Genomic DNA, 18853 nt, shown 5'->3' with positions numbered 1-18853 from the left:
GTAATGAAATATAATGTGAAATATGGTGGAAGTATAAAATTAAGAAAAAAAAAAGTGTAAATTTTATACAAAAACTTTAATAAAAATGAGCAAAATTTTCACTTTTTTTTTTTCCATTTTATAGTTTATATTATATTTCATGTCATCTAGCACTCAATTTTTAGCATTAGTATTTAATTTAGTATTATTGTTGAAGAGGAAATTAAATTTACAGTAAAAAAATATTACGATAAGAAAGTTATGGTTTAACCGTTTCTTTAAAATTTTTCTGGGGTGGAGTTAAGTACAATTATAGTAAATATATAGTAGACAAGTGAAGAAAATTGAAGCAATGAATCTTTCCCACTCCTGGACTATGAAGTAGGAAATCTTTCCTTATTCTCATAATAGCACGATCTGTAGGGAAATATTTTGAATCACTCAGGAACAATAACATATTTAATATTTTCATTACAATATATGTTTGACAAATAAAAATTAAAAGAGAAATGAAATTAAAAATTTTTAAATATAAAAATTTCAGGAAAACAAAATGTATGAGTGTTTGAACCCTTTTGAAATAAACATTAATGGTTATTTTCAGTTCCTGCATCCAATTATAATCCTCAACTCTACTCTTATACTCCCTTAGCACATTCGGCCACCCTGTTCCAATATGTATACATATGAATGTGTTTTTTTTTAAGGAAAAAATCTTGTATAAGATGATGTGAAAATCACAACATGAGATTCATACTCATTAAAAAAACACCTTTCTATTAATCTTATTACAAGTGTGTCATATTAAAATAATATTATATTAGATAAATTTTCATGGAGAATTTATAGCAAAAAAATATCTATATGACTTTCTCTCCACTATAGCTACCTGACACCATATATATTGAGTCGTATTTATGCAAATTTAGGCACATCCACAACTCAAAAAGATCAATTGGTGGTTTATTTATCTCTTATGAGTGAGCATAGCAAGCAGAAGTTGACGACTGTGACCCTAAAACAGGTGACAGCTGAGACCAAAAAAAAAATTTTTTAATATAATTTTCACTTTTTTTTACATTTTATAGTTTATATTATATTGCATGTCATCTAGCACTCAATTTGTAACATTAGTATTTAATTTAGTATCATTGTTGAAGAGGAAATTATATATTAAATTATAATATATATATTGCATTGAAAAAAAGGGGCTTTCAATTAAAACTATAAGATCTTTCGAACTTTTCTGAGAGCATTATTGATTGAATTTCACTGAGAACTGTTGACTTTCACTGGTGAAAGTGTGTTTTGAAATTTCACTATTCAACTTACAGTAAGTCACTTAGTGTAAGTCAACAATGACCAGTGAATGTCAACCTTTCTTTAAACATCAACTATCACTGTAACAGATCTATTAACTATAACTTTAATATCTCAGGATATGGTTCGATTGAATAAGGTATAATTTATTTAGTAATTCAATTTAATTTTTACATATGTGGAATAAAAATTATTATATTAATATATAAATATAATAATTTTAAAAATTAGGTACACATCTCTTTATAGGTTACTAAAAGTATATATGATATTTACATATGTATATTTTATACAATATTTAATAAGGTATGTTTAGAGGGGGATAGTTATTTTTTCTTATACTTATAATTGACAATTATGATAATAACTTATCTATGAATGTAACTTACATAACTATTCTTTGAATATGGTAATATAAATATAATAGTTTTTAGTATACGGGGGATGCAACACATATAATTATTTGATTCACAGGAATGCAGTTTATTATCTATAACCAGAGGTTAGATTAAACATGTCATAGATACATAAAATAAATTATAACTAATAAATATTCATAGCAAACTTAAAATTTGAGCTAGGGATAGAATAATTACTAATATATAACATTCGGGATTAAGCTAGCAAATGCAAGTTATTTCTAGTGTTATATCTATTTCACATTAAGAAACTGTAGATCTGGAGCAGATATATATTTTTCTGTACAGACTCTAGTTCAGTATCTTAAAAAAGTCTAATTAGGTGTGTATATGGCTAGGAGTGTGTATGTGCGCACCCCATCCGATGTGCTAACTAGTTACATGTTTGTATTGAACAACTATTGGCAAACAACTGAGCTCTTAGGTACTAAGTGTTTGGACCTCAGATAAAGTACCTTTAGCAGTTGTGCGAACGATAAAATACAATGTTCTATCCACTAAAGACAGAACTATCCCAATACTTTACACAAGTAAATTAAATTTATATGATCAAATAGCTGAATCGTAAACAATAGTGATTTACACCAATAACATAAATGGGCCTCAAAGGTAATGAATGGCAAAGATAAAACCAAGGAAATTGGTGAAATGCGGCAACCAATAGGTCATCATTGAGGACACTGGAACAGGCTAGTAAAATGAACAAATCATCATAATTAAAAGGTAATCAGCAATGAACCAATGAGTACAATAAGTAAATACATAAAGGGTGAACTGACTGGAGGACTTTTCTAGGTTTAATCCAGGAGATTTTGGAATTTAACATAGTTTGCTAGACGGTAGTGTGTAGACACATATTGTTGGAGTCATTGGAATTGAATGTCTGGTTTCATTAGCTCAATCTGATGGACTTATATCAAAAAAAGTTATTAACAGCACCTACTTAACATTTAACAGGTTTTTACAAAAGCACTGTTTAATATATTCTTATTTTTTCAATAGGGAGAAGGATTACTTTTTCATTTATTCTTAACTAGAGCAGAGACTTTTGCTTTTATTTGAGTTTCTTAGCATTATAACATGAAGATTTAGAGAAAACTTATTCGGTTCAAGGGTAGCTGAAATGCATAATCAAATATGTAAGTGATGGAAATTTTTTAGGAACTTTTCCAAATAGTGTTTCCAAAAGTGTTCCAAGTGAGAAAAAAAGAAATGCATTGTATAAAAAAATTTATATTTTATATAAGTAGAAATATAAACTGTACACACACAAAATGGTCTGGCAGTTCTCAAAATTTACATTGGTAATGCAGAAATCGGAATCAAATATTGACATAATCAAAGTTATATTATCTAATTTTGTAATGGAGATAAACAACATTATAAAAGTACTTAAAGATAAATAAACAAAAGTTTAAACCAGTGTCTAAATAATCACAATATAGCCATTATCATATAGATTTGGTATCTTAAAGAAATAAAGTACAGAAAACACTCCTTCACTGGCATCCCCAAAAGGAGAAAATTTAAATATTATATTTTTAAATTTTATAAAAAACAGTATTTAATACTTTATTCAATGAATAATTTAAATTTATTTAACTAAAAATTGTCTCAGAATTGCATTATATTAGATGCTTCTTAAAGATAATTATGTATATTATTTAAAAATTTAATAGTTAGATAAATTTAATGTCAAATATTTTCCAACTCAATAAATGTCATCAATTAAGGGAGCCTGATCAGTTTTATTACCTAAAAAATTATTAAAGTAAGTTTTAAAATTAATTATTGATTAATCTAGTAATATGCGAACCTACCAAAACTGAATAAAAGTCAGGTGTTTTAATATTTAAAAAAAATAAATGCATCAACATATTTAAAATAAACTGAAAAAAACTTTATGTTAGTGTTAAAATAACTGCAATCGACTTAAAAATTACATACTGAAAAACACACTAACACCATAACAATTTTAAATAATGAACTTTTTAAAGAGATGAACTTTTAAACAATTAACAACTTACAACAAATCAACAGTAGGTGGACTACTTAACAAACTAGAATGTATTATAGTTCGAAGTTAAACAAAGCATATTATTCCTGTTCTTTACCTCATTAAAGATACCCTAAAATCATACTCACGTTCGTAATAGTATATACAAAAAAAAGAAAAATTAAACAGGACAATTTTACAAGAGAATAAAAATGTTAATTATTCTTAACATCAAGTATTTGATCACTTCGCATACATAACACATCAACATAAAAAAATGATAGTATACAGAGGTAAACAAGGACAGTATTCTTTGATTAGAAAAGAAGAAAGTACACTATTCATGAGAAGAATAAAAATGAAAAATCATTTCAAGATAAAGGCAAGAAATGACTATCTCATCAGAACTTGTTTTCAATATGAAAAAAAAAAAATACAGCACAGTGTGGTCCCAGCACCTAAGGGTGCTGCAAGAGAATGCCACTTTCTCAAAATACTACATTATATCACATTAAATACTTCTTAGTTAATTCTTGAGTTTTTTAGAAATATATACATGTGTGTGACTGTGTATGTGTATGTTAATATACCCATCTGATAAAATTTCATCAAATATATGCTTAGGAATAAATAAATAGTGGGTTGAGCTATCTATTAAAATTTTGCCTTTGATATTTTGTGTTTTAGTAAATGTTCACCATTTAATAATTTACAGTGTTTTTTCTTCTTTTCCTACATATTGAACCACTTTAAAGACAACTGTGCCACAAAATTTTTTTAGTCTAGCAAGGGTGCAATGGTAAACAAAGTTTGGGAACCGCTGCACAAAAGAATTAAAATTTATCATATCATTGATGATTCATTGGGCCTACACAAACATGATTCAGAAGAGGCACACAAGGCTAAAAAGCTCCTAGCTTCAGAGGAGTAAAAACAAAAGAAGGCAGGAGAAGGGTCCATCGGAGGAAGAAAAGGAAATGGGAGAGAAAGCAGTGTGAAAGAATGTAAACCCATAGAGATGGTAATGAGACCAGAGCCTTCTACAAGAAAATAAATGAGAGCAGGGCGCCATTTAAGCCAAGAATTAAGGCCTGTAGGAAAGAAGACGACTCACTACTGTCCAGAAAGGAAGAAATTCTCAATAGATGATCGCAATATTTCAGCACTCTCCTAAACGAAGGTGTCGAAGAGCCGGAGACTTTAGAAGCTCATGACATGCAGGACAATTTGCTTCCCCCTGATCCACCAACATTTGATGATGTAGTGGATGCCCTCAGTCACCTCGATATCAATAAAGCACCAGGGGAAGATAGAATAACGGCTGAGCTTCTCAGGTGTAGCAGTGAAGAACTTCATAAAGGTCTGTATAATATTATCCTATTCATTTGGATCAAGGAAAGGGACCTGGAGGAATGGAAGATGGGCATAATAACTCCGCTTCATAAGAGGGGCGATATTCTGGAGTGTATCAACTACCATGGGATAACCCTTCTCCAGTGTGCCTACAAGGTTTTTTCCAGCCTTCTTTACTTGAAGCTACACCCATTTGCTGAAAGGGAAGTAGGAAGATACCAGGCGGATTTCAGGGGAGGAAGATCGACAGTCAACCAGATTTTCAGCCTGAGGACTATTCTAGAGAAATTCATGGAGTACAGGATGACAACACACCATTTGTTTGTCGATCTCAAGAGTGCCTACGACAGCATTAAAAGGCCCAAGCAATATGAAGCACTGAACGATCTTGGGATCCCACCCAAACTAGTGTGCCTAATAAGAATCACAATGGATGAGGTGAAATGCTCAGTTCGGATTTAGGGAGACCTCTCACAAGAATTTGAGTCCAGGAGGGGGGTGAGGAAGGGCAATGGCCTAGCATGTCTATTGTTTAATCTGGTCATCGAAAAAGTAATTAGGGATTCTGGAATACAAACCTCTGGAACAATCATTGATAGCCTGGTATAGATGCTGGGATTTGCTAATGACTTGGACCTGGTTGATTTCCCTTCAATATAATGATTTCTGGTTAGGTAGCTGACAAAGCTAACTAAAAGATTAGCAATGATCTTTCCAAAAATCAATCTCACAGGTCTTCAAGAGGATATTAATATTAAGGTGCAAACAAGTAAACAAATCGCAATTAAAATAGAAACAGGTGACACATTGTAAGCTGTTTAATATGACACAAAACAATAAAAAAATTATTAGATACAAAGGACATAATCATTGAAGGGACTAAAAAGAATCACAGCAGATGACATACTGTAATACTTGTAATGAGCAATTTTAAAATATTTTAGGAGTTCCTAGGAAGAGTTGAGGCAATGAAAGGAGAATGTAGAAATGGTAAAAGAAAAAGTTATTAGAGTAACAAGCAAGGAGAACAGAATTATCTTGACTTTTAATGATAAATTTATTTAAAAAATTATTTTAAATACAATTTTGAAAGTTTACATTCTCTTGGAGCAAGTACCAACAAAAATTAAAGTAAAGTGATCAATGCAATAGCTAAATATACATTGAGAGATAATATAGCTCATTGTGGTAAAGTGAAATTAATAAAAATAAAATTACATAACTGAAGTGACTAAACTGAAAATGTTAGCACAGATCATGTCTATGACTGACATACATTTTTGAAACGAATATTCCAGACAAATGGTGAAACGATCCCAAGATTATTTCTATCTAATTGTAATGGAGAATGCAGGATTCGATTTTATCAAGAAAAATAAAGTTTTAGGAGGGAAACATTGTTATAATCTTGAAGTCCAACAGCTAGAAAGGGCAAACAGAATAAATGAAAATACTGAAACCATCATGTTGTGAATATAATGAATCGACAGATAGATGTATAAAGAAGAGTCAGACAAAGGAGGGGATGAAAAGACAAGAATAAAATAAAACAGGCAGATCTGACAAGCATGGCTTCATTATCAGACAAATTCAAAAACTATCTGAAATACTAGTGTCATAAATACTAGTGAAACAAAACCAACAGTAACTTTATAAATATATGTAAATAACAAATCCAAAAAAAGTAGTAAAAATGCAAGAACAAACCAGACTGCTGAAATTATTTGACCTCTCCATAAATATTACAAACTATTTGTGGTACAAGTGATCACAGATAAAATGAACTCGAGGAAAATATATGCATCAATATTAGTTTAAATACAAAATGAATTTCACGATGTTTGAATAATTAGTTATCCAAAATTCCAAATCTGATTTAATTTGCTGATTGATAGGATATTTGAATTTCGGAAGGAACAGTAAATATAAAATAGCAAAGCTTTCAAAATTATTTCTAAAACAAACAAACAATGCTATAATCCTATCAAACAACAAGTAAATAACAGTGATGACATAAATCATGCATTAATATACTTTTATTTGTTTATTAAAATTGTTCAAATACTATAACAGTAGAAAGACATAAACTTTCAAGTGTAACTATCTGAATAAATCCTTTTAAATTAATCGTGTTCAAAACATTCAATAACCAATCACTCTAAATAACTTATGAAATAAATTTAACAATGATCTAAACATAAAGGAAATATTAAAAATTGATACTGTTCATAAATAAATCAATTAAATATACTAAACTTGAATTAAATATATTTTATACGCTTGAAAAATTAGTACATTAATCCTGATTCAAATAAGATTAATTTTTTCTGTTGAAGTAATCATGAAAAATTAACAAAAATATTTTTAGAGTAAACACCATAATTATACTAAAACACATTGAAAATCTTAAATTTAAGGAAGCATTAAAAATTATTTATTGAACAAAATCAACCTGCTTGAGAGAAATATTTTTAATTTTGGTATAACATACAATTAAATACGTTTAAAACCATGCACTTGGTATAATTTAATAAGTCTCATCATGCAAAGGACTGTTGACTGAATACTACTGCCTTCAGTTACCTTAAACATTAAGAAATGGGGGTTGATAACATTTAGAGCAATAATGATAACAAAGGATAAATATAAAGATGTTGCATAATATCAAAAAAAAGAAAAGATTTATACTTTTCGTACCGGCATTACTGTAACAATTTCAATCAATTAATATCCATCAGTTAATAAAACTGGGTCTGTTGAAAGATATCAAATTAAATTAAAATGAAATGAAATTGCAACTATCAGATGTCCCTTAGCAATGAAAAGACAAATTATTATATAAATATTTTTCTCAAAACTATATCTAAAATTAACAAATGTAACTGATAAAAAAATTCATAATAAACTAAATTAATAACAATACTTATAATATAAATAAATGTCATAAAAATATAGAATCTCCAATTGACTATTAATAATACAAAGACATGATAAATATTGATTTTGTTTTAATTGAATGCATTTATGAGAGGTTCCTTAGTGTTATGAGAGAGATTAGAAGATATGCTTTGATTGAGAAAAAATTCTGAATAAAACAAAGACCTGAAAAATAACATTGCATATTTGATTCATAAATATTTATTTAAAGAGGTAGAAGGAACGATAAAAAAAAAGAACATTAAATATTTAGGAATGACAATACTAACAACATAACAAAACAAATAACATACACTCGATCATGTATACTAATAATACAAATATAATTTAATAAACAAAAAAGTAAGAATTAATAGAAATAGATGCCAGCAAAAATTCTGATAATGCTAATTAAAATATTTAGTGTCTTCTTTACAACTAAAATGAATAACGGAATAACAGAATTAATCTATCATTAGGCTTCTCAATGATCAAAATTATATGGTCCTCAGGGAAATTTTATAGAAATACAAACTTGATTATTACAATTATTACTATTTATGAAATACTTATTGTTATTCTTTTCTCAAAAAAAAAAATAATAATAAAAAAATGAAATGCTGAAATCCTCCTTTTCAACATAATTATGAATCTCATAAATGACTATACAACTTTAATTACAAACACTATCTAAATTGTCAATTAAAATGGCACATAATGACTAGAGTAGAATAATTCTATTAAAAATATAAATAAATATAGTTTTATTTGACAAGATGATAAATTAAAAACATATAACACTAAATTCTATGTTTAATGGGATATGATAACATCTGGTGCTGACTTGGTAGATTCTACAGAAGCCGGTCGTAAAGAACCCAGTTCTGAGAACACTGATTCCCGAGTTTGACATTCAGACTCACGTGTCTCTGGAGAATCAGCACGTGTTTTCCACAAAGCAGGTGAGTCTAATCCCATTTCCCTTGATGCCCTCATCTGTTCCTACATCAGAACACCATCAATTCAGAGAAACTAATTTCCTTAATGCAAAATAACTAGAAAAATTATATTTAAAATTAAATAAAGTACAATTATTCCAGTAAATAATAGTAGTTTCATAAGATATGAAATGAAACTAATTTTTAATGGAGAAATATAAAAAATACATTTATGCATTCAATCAGACGATCTCTAAACTATACTTGGCAGATCAACTCAAGCCTCACAAGCACCATTAATCTGGCATGTCATAGGTATTTTAATTATAATGTAAAATTTAGAATATAATTTTATCATACAAAATGATAATCAAATTTTTTTATTTAAAACATTTAAGAGATACAATTGCTGGCACAAAATATGAAACTCAACATTTAAATAATAATTAACAATAGGAGCAAGTTGGTGCAATGAGCTTGTTAGGTCTTAGCTCATGGGACTTAAAAAGTATATATATAATATATATACTAGGAAAGTTAATAAATCAAAGTATACTTAAAGATGTTTAACTGGGTGGACTCATAATTTGAAGATTGATAACAATATAAACCTGGATTATACGATGATCTCTAATGAGCTTGGTGAAACAGTTGTAGAGGAAGGCACAACACATTCCAGTCAAGATGAGGAAGAATACTATTAGAATGATTATCATGTGATCTGTACTGAGCATCATAGCCACGACCCCCTCCTTAGCCTGTAATACAATACACACACTAATAGTTCCAAAATTTATTTTTACAACTCCAAATTAACATCGAACAATTATTTCCTTTTTAATAACCTCAAATGTAACTAGCCACATATAGTTAAATGTAACTAGTCACAAGCTGATGTTATCTATTGCATCATCTGGATTTTAAACAAATAAAAATAAATAATTTTGTTTTACATCAGGAGCATGCAACTGATGACATAAACAAAAAAATTGATTTGTTTTTTTTCTTCATCCTAAGTCTGAACAATTATAAGTTAAGAACTGACTCTTTTTTTAATTTAAAATTCAATATAACTTCCCCTGATCAGGGCAGTGATATTTGTTATCTAAAAGCTAGATCCTTAGTAATTTTTTGCAGATATTTTCAGGTATTTATTCATGGGATATATTAGTAATTTGTTATTAATCAAACTAAAGAAACCTTGGTGGTCCAGTTTAGGCATCCAGAGAAAGATAAGACCTTCTAACTTGTTCTACCAGCAGGTAGAGTTGCTAGTCCTAAGCTTTCCAATTAACGGTCTAATAAGTTATTTATTGATACCAATTATACACTATTCTTTGGACCAGTAATAATAAATAACTTTTTATATAGCCGACCTTCTTTAGAAAATTAGACTTATTTATAATTTTAAAAAACACTAATGCCCTACTAAGCACAAAAATAAATAAGAAATCAGTCATCAGTTGGTGGTAGAATTAAAAATTCTGACCAAAAACTTTGATGAAAGTTTAATGCTGTTGGAAGAAAATTTGTAGAACAAGTCATGATAAATGTAAATAATCAATTCTCCTAAGTTTAACATTTAAGCAAACCATTGTAGCTTTAAATCTCCAATAGGTCCTAAATTTGTGATTATTGATTAACATATGAAACTGCAACAAGTAATTGTTTGTTGTTTCCTTTTTCATATCACACAACATTTTGCCTAATTTTATAGGCCAGCTTCAGGGTTACAGCAGCTAGAGTAGGCTGATGAGGCATAATAACTAAGACTTAGATGATTACTGCTATTATCAGATTTTTTATTATATAATTAATATAATGTTAATAAAGGAAAATTGTAATTTTGACTACCATCAATTACTTATAATATTAAGTAACTTCCACTTATCTAGTTCAAGGATCGGTAAACTATGGATCTTTGTTTATATTTTGTTTAAGAGAAAACTAGTTCTTTATATCACTGACATAGAAAGGAGCTCTTTACATTTTTCAAGTTTATTATACTAATGTTAAAATTAAAAATAATGTTCTTTAAAAGTGATTTTTAAAATAAACAAATATTTCCTAAAGCCGATTTCAAGACCTTCAGACAAGTGAAAGAAACTCTATCATTTATTCTAAATTCACCCAAAGTAATTAAGATTTTACCCATTTAGAATAGAAATAGCAGCTTTTGAAATGTAATAGCTAGACTTCACTAATAGGGTTATGAAAACAAAAATTTAAATGCCTTCCTACAGTAATTGAGAATTTAGGAGAAAAATGCACTTTACTTTCAAGTAAGATGCTAACTGCAATTTGTAATGTAAGATGGGTTATATACCAGTTCTCAGACAAAAATATCAGACAAGTGTGGAGGGGGTATGCATTTAGGTACTTCTATTTTTGGGGGGGTTTGTACCACTGGGATGAGGGTGGGGTGGGAAATGTACCATACAGTGGCCAGGAGGTCTCGTGGAATAGTTAGTATACTATGATTAGTAAAAAAAAAATCAATAGCTAACTTCATACAAAAGGCTTGTTAACCTTAGTTTCCTATCTAATCTTTTACAATCCAAGCACATGAATCCATATTTTAAAGAGCAACTTCAGTTATATTGGAGTTCAGTTTAGTTTATCGTATAGGAGTAAAGGTAAGATGTTTTCTATAAGAGTCAGAAATGGACCCAATATAGTAAAAAAAAAATCTATTAATTAAAAGCCAATGTTTCGACCCATACTACAAGTGTTCATCGGGTCTAAATAAACAAGATACAAAACATTCTAGAATATAAAAGGAGTATAAGATGACATACAGAGAATGATATAAAAATTTAAAAAATAGAGTAAATTAAAAGAATATATGGAAGTTGAAATCAATTCAATAAGAAAGTAATAATTGACACAGTAATGGATTATAACAATATCATTCTCTATATATTATTTCATACTTCAACCAAGAGTTTATTTCACTGTCCTGTTAGACAACATGATTAATCTCTACATACTTCATTTTCCCAAATAATACAGTTTTAGTAGTCATTCATTTTAAAGCTGTCAATCATTATCAGAAAGTTAAAAATTTCTAATGAATAGTAAGAATTTATCAGGAAGTAACCATTTTTGAGGAATCTCACTTCATACAATATGTTACAAAATATTTACTTTAACTTGTTGGTGTGAACATGACTGTTCTACACCATCTAAAGGAACAATCCGTCTCATAGGATGGTACTAAATTTCTAAGACTTTGAAGCGTCTAAAATCACTAAAATCGGCGTCTTAGGTATTTATCTTTATGCATTGAGGAAGGGAGAGAGAGAAAGAATTTTTTATGTTTTGATATGCTAAAGAAGAAGAAATGAGAAAACAAAAATGAAAAAAGGGGAAAACTTACTTATTATCCCATAGAATATATGTTTTACTGTGAGTTATATCCCACCCTATTATTATTACTATTTTAACTGAATTAGAGCTGTTGATTTCTGCTTGTCTTTCTCATTCAAAATTAAATTATTTCAAAAAACAGATGTTTTATAATTATGAAATTCTCTCACCACTGGGAATCAATTGAAGCACACATGGCCAGATAATCTCCTTCAAAGAGATTATTTACACCAATAATCTGTGAGATGGTGTTCGCACCAATGGGCTAACCCTAACTAGTTGAATTATGAAATACGCTAAGGAAATTATCAGAGACTATCAAAATGGTTTTAAACAAGATCGATGAACTATAGACCAAATATTTCCCTTACAACAAATAACAGAAAAAAAGTGGACAATCCTCTATCTCTAGTCTCATAAGGTAACTCGTACAGGTAAAAAGTTTAACCCTAGAAAGTCAAATACTGTTCGCTCAGGAATGTAAAGGATTTGGTACTGCTAGGTGACAATGCAGAAACTATTAAATCAAATACAACATTGATGAGCCAGTAAGGAGTTGGGTCTTGAAATGGATGGTTAAAACGAAATATTCATATGAACCTTCAAAAATGTATACATTAATTAAATTTATAATGTTATTTATATTTGGAAATTAGTAAAAAAAAATAAAGAAACAAGTTGATATTAGGGGAAAGTATTAGACAAGTTCTTGATGTGCTGTTAAATCTAAATCAGATTAAAAATAAGTCTTATAATATTTTCTGTGGGGTGATGATAGCAGCGTGGTAACGCGCCTGTCTGCCAGCTCATAGATTGCGAGTTCGAGCCTGGCCCTATTTGGGATTTTTTCAAGCATAAAAATTATTCAATACTCACTCACAATCTATCCCCGGGCAATTGTGAGGCCCATCAGCCAATGGGTGGCACTAACAAAAATAGGCGTGGGAGTGACGGGCCCACCCTATGGAAAACATGTCAAGAAACGCGCGATGTATTTATACGTAGTACATCGCACGAGGCCTAGGACCTCCACAGTCTGTTGCTCCAATAAACAACATTTTCTATAAATTCTGATTAAAATAAGATATATGCTTAAATATATTCATCTATAAGTTCTGTAATTTACATAGAAAAAATAAACCATTTGAGTGAAAAATATAAAGATTGGAAGATAGTTAACTAGAATTGTGAATACTGTATAAGTATTATGTTAGATAGCTCACGTGACATCTTCCAGGATCTTCATCAGTTCTAAATCTGCAATTAACTCGACCATTGCATTTTAAATTCTTAGGAATACAGGTGGCATCTTCACAGTCAAATTCATCTTCTTCACAATCTTAAAAAAAAATACATGGCATTTGTTAAAAAAAGTTGAAATTTAAACATAATATACATCCTTTTAAAAAAAACTACTAATAAATACAGGTTCAAACGCTAAAAAATAATAATAATAATAAGTTTGTGAAAAGTGTGATAAACTTGATAGATATGGAAGACTTTGATTTTTGAATTCAAGAATCGCAAGTATTTCGATAAATATTATAAAAAAAACAAATATTGGATGTTCTCAAGAATTTACAATGGATTTAAACATTCCAATGGACTACCTATTCCACAAGAAACAGTCAGCATATTTTTTATTGGCTGAAAAATAAGCCATCAAAATTTCAATTAGAAATGAAAAATCAATAAAGAAGTATTAAAATGTATACTAATTTAAAATTTAATTAACATCTATTAAATAAGCAAGAAGTTAGGTATCATAAATGATCGAGATAATACAACTAGATCCTGTATACTGAAAGAACATATTGAAGGATAAAGGTGGAAATAGCTTTAGATACAATAGAGAGATTGCACACACCTGTTGGTTCTGCCGACTTGACCTTGTCCCTGAATGCAGTGTACATCGCTTCAAAGTTCGAAGGAAAGCCTTCAGGTTTTTCTGCTACAAACCTCACCTGCAGAATGTTGCCTGGTGATACGACAGTCTCAGCTATAGAACCTGCACCATTACAACATATTCAATTTAATATTTCCAATATCATCTGTAATGGTGAGAAATCATACTGTTAGGCAACATGTCAGCTGAAGATTTAAAGGTAAAACATTTTATATACCAAATTTAGAATAATAAAAAACATTGAAATCACCAAATTAAAGTTTCCTACAAAATGTTAAAATTTCATCACTAAAGCAAACTTAAAAAAATATTATTTGTTGATTCTCTATTAAAAAAAAAATTCCTTGTATCTGATTGTTCCCAAATATCAAAGTTATATGACACCGACTATTATACAAATGTTAGATATATCTAGCCTGAGAGTTTCTTAGTTTAGTTAAAGAAGTTTTTTACAGTGAGGACCAAAAAGTGATCTTTTTAAGAGCACTTAAGCGGCATCACAGATTGGCCAAAAATTAATATACACACTTCCAAGTAAATTTTATCAACTTTAATTTTGTATATGGTGTTCATCTTTGAAAAATATTTAGTCATCGAGTTATAAGCATAAAACATAGAAATGTTTTTATTCCTGATTTTTGTAGGAAACTGGGACAGTCTCAATACTGCCACATTTTTTTTTTTTTCAAAATTAATATGTAACTAATCTTCCTTATAGCAAATTAATATATTTACCAGAAATTATTTACATTTAGTTCCATGAAAAGAACAGTTACTTAACTTGATATAAACAAAGGAGTGTTAATGTGTGATTTTGGGAGTTATACTACATAAAAATGTTCATAAACATTACTTTTCAGCTGAAGATTAATAGTAAAAGCATTCGGTTCAGGGTATCACACTAACTGCTATTAGAGAGGATAAAGACTTTGAATGGAACATTCGAGTGACAACCTGATTATGATTTTTTAAATTTTTTATCTAATAATTTATATTTTCTATCATTAAAGATGGGATGATAAAATAAATCAACTGTATCAAATAGTTATTTTATTTGAACACTACTATACTATACTGCTAATGAAAAAAATAGGCTAGATGTGAAATAAAGATCTTTGTAGGAGACCAAAACAAAATATATTTAAATAAATTATAAAAGCTCATCTTATGGTCTAATGAGGTTATTATATGATAAGTAAATAAATGAATAAGTTTCAATTTAACTGCTATCTGTACCACATATTTGATAGTATTGTTTTACTTTATACAAAAGAATAATACGAACACACATCAATCAATGAGAGAAAAAAGTAATGAATATATTAATCTATAGACTAACCACAAAAGTTATTGAGGCGGTGGTCGGGTTGAGTGGAGCCAGGAAAGACATCAATGAAATTGGAAGTACATTCATTTGGAACAGCTAACTGGAACTTGAGAAACTGCAGCTGAATCTAAAAGAAAAATAACAATGGAAATGATTTTTTTATTTTTTATTTTATCTTTACAAGATAGTCCGTTTGTAGAAACTACTTTTTCTTTAAATAATAATCTTGTTCAAACTGTTAGTATTTTTATTGGATTTCCACAGAATTTATCACAAATGAATATAATACAATTATATCAATCATACAGTTGTAATTAGCAGGAATATTTAGTATATCTTAAATTCATTACAGTATAGATACTGATGCGGTTGGCTAAGTTTTTCGTAGTACCACATTCTGTCACTAGGGACATACACAACTAATGTTCCCAAGTTGGTGTGCAAAGTTTTAAAAACATCCTATGAGGATGAAACTATTTGGAAAACTCAAGTTTTTTAGTGTTTTTCGATTGCAATAGAGGTGAAATATCAATTGATAACGGACTTAGCTCTGGTAGTTTCCCATATCCCAAACCAAAAATGTTGAACAAATTTATGCAACCATCCTGAAAGATAAGTGATGAACCATTTAAGAGGTTAAGTAGCTGTCGAGATTTGGAGTTTGACAACCCCCATTAAACCTCTGCTCATGTAGACCAATGCCCCAACAGACACTCTAATACCGCTACTCATACAACCCAATGCCTCAGCACAAACAACCCTATGTGAAAATTTTTTTAAGAAAACTGACACAACACCTCTGGCTTTTTTTAATTTTCTTTAATAAAAATGAAGATGAAAGGAAAGAAAGGATATTAGTTAAAACTTTGTGAATTTTGCTGAGCTTCTTTGATGATGTGTTTTTGTTTATGATTACAGTTTAGTGCAGTGAGTCTGTGAGTAAACAATTCAAGACCTATAATATTCATTTCATTAAATATATATTTATTCTAATCCTCATTATTATTTTATGTGTAAGACATGAAGGTTGTTTTGAAAAAAGTAATGTTATTTAAGAATTCAAACAAGTGATATAGAATATGATATGGAATAATTTGCTTAGTAAATAAGTTAGTGTTTTTTCATTTGGCAGTATGTTAGCAATTTAATTTTAGATAATATATCTATCTAGTATTTATATTACTTTAGAGATTAATAATTCCATAATATACATTTAATCTGTTTTAAAATTTTTTGAGGTTAATCACTTCCATCACAAGAAATCATGAGGTGATTATTATTGTATAAATTAAAATATATAAGGATGAAGATTGGTGTTATGTTGGTTTTATTATTGTTATAGGTTTTTATAGTGCATGAATATGGGACAGTGGTCCCAAAACGTTGTACGTCATGAATAAATAAATAATAATTCATTCAAATGATGGAAGTGATTAACCTCAAAAAATTTTAAAAGAATTGACTCACCAGACTTCCTAGAGAGATAATCCACATTTAATCTGATTCAGTGCGAGGTAAGAACCTTAAGTTTTATAAAAGGATACATCTTTAAGAAAGGTATTTTTTGGTCATCACAATAAATTTTTGGTATTACAAAAGGATTCATATATGCTCAATTATCATGTATATGAAAATATATACATATATACAGATGATAAATTTGAGAATTAACCCACAGATGTGTGCAATCTGTTAGGTCCTCCTATATTATAACTATAACCTAATGTTTTAAGTAAATTGGATTTGTGGAACAGTGGAGATCATTGATGCCCTGCTGCTAACCATTATTCACCCTCAGTAAATTTTAAGAATAAAAAATTAAGCTTAAATTATATTCATGAAAAAATAATAATAAATAGTTGGCTTCTACTTAATTTACAAAATTGTGGACCAAATTTAAGATTTTTTACCAAAGCAGTTAATTTTTTTTTGTGTATATTTGCACAAATGTGTTAATTATTTAGTGAGTTTACTTAGATTAAAACAATGTTAGATAAGCATGTCTCAATGTACATATTAATAATTACACAATAAAGTTGATTTTTGCTGTATTTGAGTGTTTTATACACATTTTGGGTATTTACTGCACCATTTTGCATGTTTTGGACTTTTTACCATATGTTTTTTATTTTTTACTGCATGAAAATATGGTCTCTAATCATAATAAATCCAATAATTTATTATAGTTAAAATTATATGAAAGAATATGGAATAAATTTTAAATAATAGCAAATAAATAAATTGATCATTACCTTCCAGTCCTTTTTTACTTCAATAATCCACATACATTCTAATTTGGTATTATACATTGTAGCATGATCAAAAAATTGAGTGTCAATATCGCTGCGATTCAAAAACCCTTGATCAGGAGACGACAATCTATGAATACACACAGGAAGATCTGGAATCTCTGTCTCTATAAGCCAATCAAATCAGATTTTATGTCAAAAATGGTTAGAATGACATAAGAAACTAAGATATCTATTAAATATAGCATTATTTATTACTATTAACTTAATTACTATAACTGAAACATTAAATAAACTATAATAGTAGAGATATAATCGACTGTAGATGTGATTAAAGGGATAGTTGGCAGGTGAGAGTGGTGCAGTCGAGAAACAAAACATACAATTAGAATAAACTTACCTTTAAGATGGCCCAATTTTATGGCTTTCATCAGGAATAAACAAAAGCAAGATACCACCATGAAAGTAAAAAAAAATCAATAAAGAATATATATATAAGTTATCTTTTACTGAAGTGAAAACTAAAAATAATAGGACAGAAAGGAGTGGGAAATAAAAAGATTGAAATAAACTCCAAGAATGATCCCAGGAGTTCTCGTTCCATTGCGCTGTATCTACTTTCTGTCTCCTTAAGGCGCCTGCTGGCGTACACCACTGGGCGCTCTCCTCCTAGCCCTCCTGAGACAACACTGGTCTTTATTAGTATGCACATACTCACTCGTATCTGTGGTTATTGTGAACTGCCGATTAAAATCTGGAAAAGCGAGTACCAGCTCTTGCTGCAACCTTCCCATGCACTGTCTGTCTGATATTGTCTTCCTCCATCATCTAGGAGACGACCATCTTCTTACCTTTCTTGAGTAGGTTGTTGAGTGGAACGAGATATTCTGCCATTTCTCAAACTCAAAGACTGATCTTTTATTGTGTTCGGTAACCTCTATATATACATCTTCAATCAGCTGAACTACTCGATCACCTGACGTCAAAATAACAGCTGACTAAGGCTGTAACTTATATATATATATACTATAAGCTGTATGTCTTTAATAAAATAATAATAAGGATAAATACCATGATTTTA

General features: G+C 29.2%; 1 protein-coding gene across 1 annotated transcript in view; it reads right to left on the bottom strand.

The window, feature by feature from the left end:
* Positions 1-1424: 1424 nt before the first annotated feature.
* Neto (Neuropilin and tolloid-like) overlaps positions 1425-18853 on the bottom strand; it is a 43762-nt gene continuing 26333 nt past the window's right edge. Inside the window, exons 5-10 of the mRNA XM_067046545.1 lie at positions 17776-17939; positions 15536-15650; positions 14158-14298; positions 13514-13629; positions 9533-9679; positions 1425-8985 (exon numbers count right to left, since the gene is read on the bottom strand). Coding sequence (XP_066902646.1) covers positions 8797-8985; positions 9533-9679; positions 13514-13629; positions 14158-14298; positions 15536-15650; positions 17776-17939 — 872 coding nt within the window. The 3' untranslated portion in view covers positions 1425-8796. The remainder of the gene's footprint in view (positions 8986-9532; positions 9680-13513; positions 13630-14157; positions 14299-15535; positions 15651-17775; positions 17940-18853) is intronic.

Source organism: Halyomorpha halys, unplaced genomic scaffold, assembly GCF_000696795.3.
Source record: "Halyomorpha halys isolate HHAL.00 unplaced genomic scaffold, Hhal_1.1 Scaffold431.1, whole genome shotgun sequence".
Taxonomy (NCBI): Eukaryota; Metazoa; Arthropoda; class Insecta; order Hemiptera; family Pentatomidae; genus Halyomorpha; species Halyomorpha halys.
This window is presented reverse-complemented; position numbering and strand designations above follow the sequence as displayed.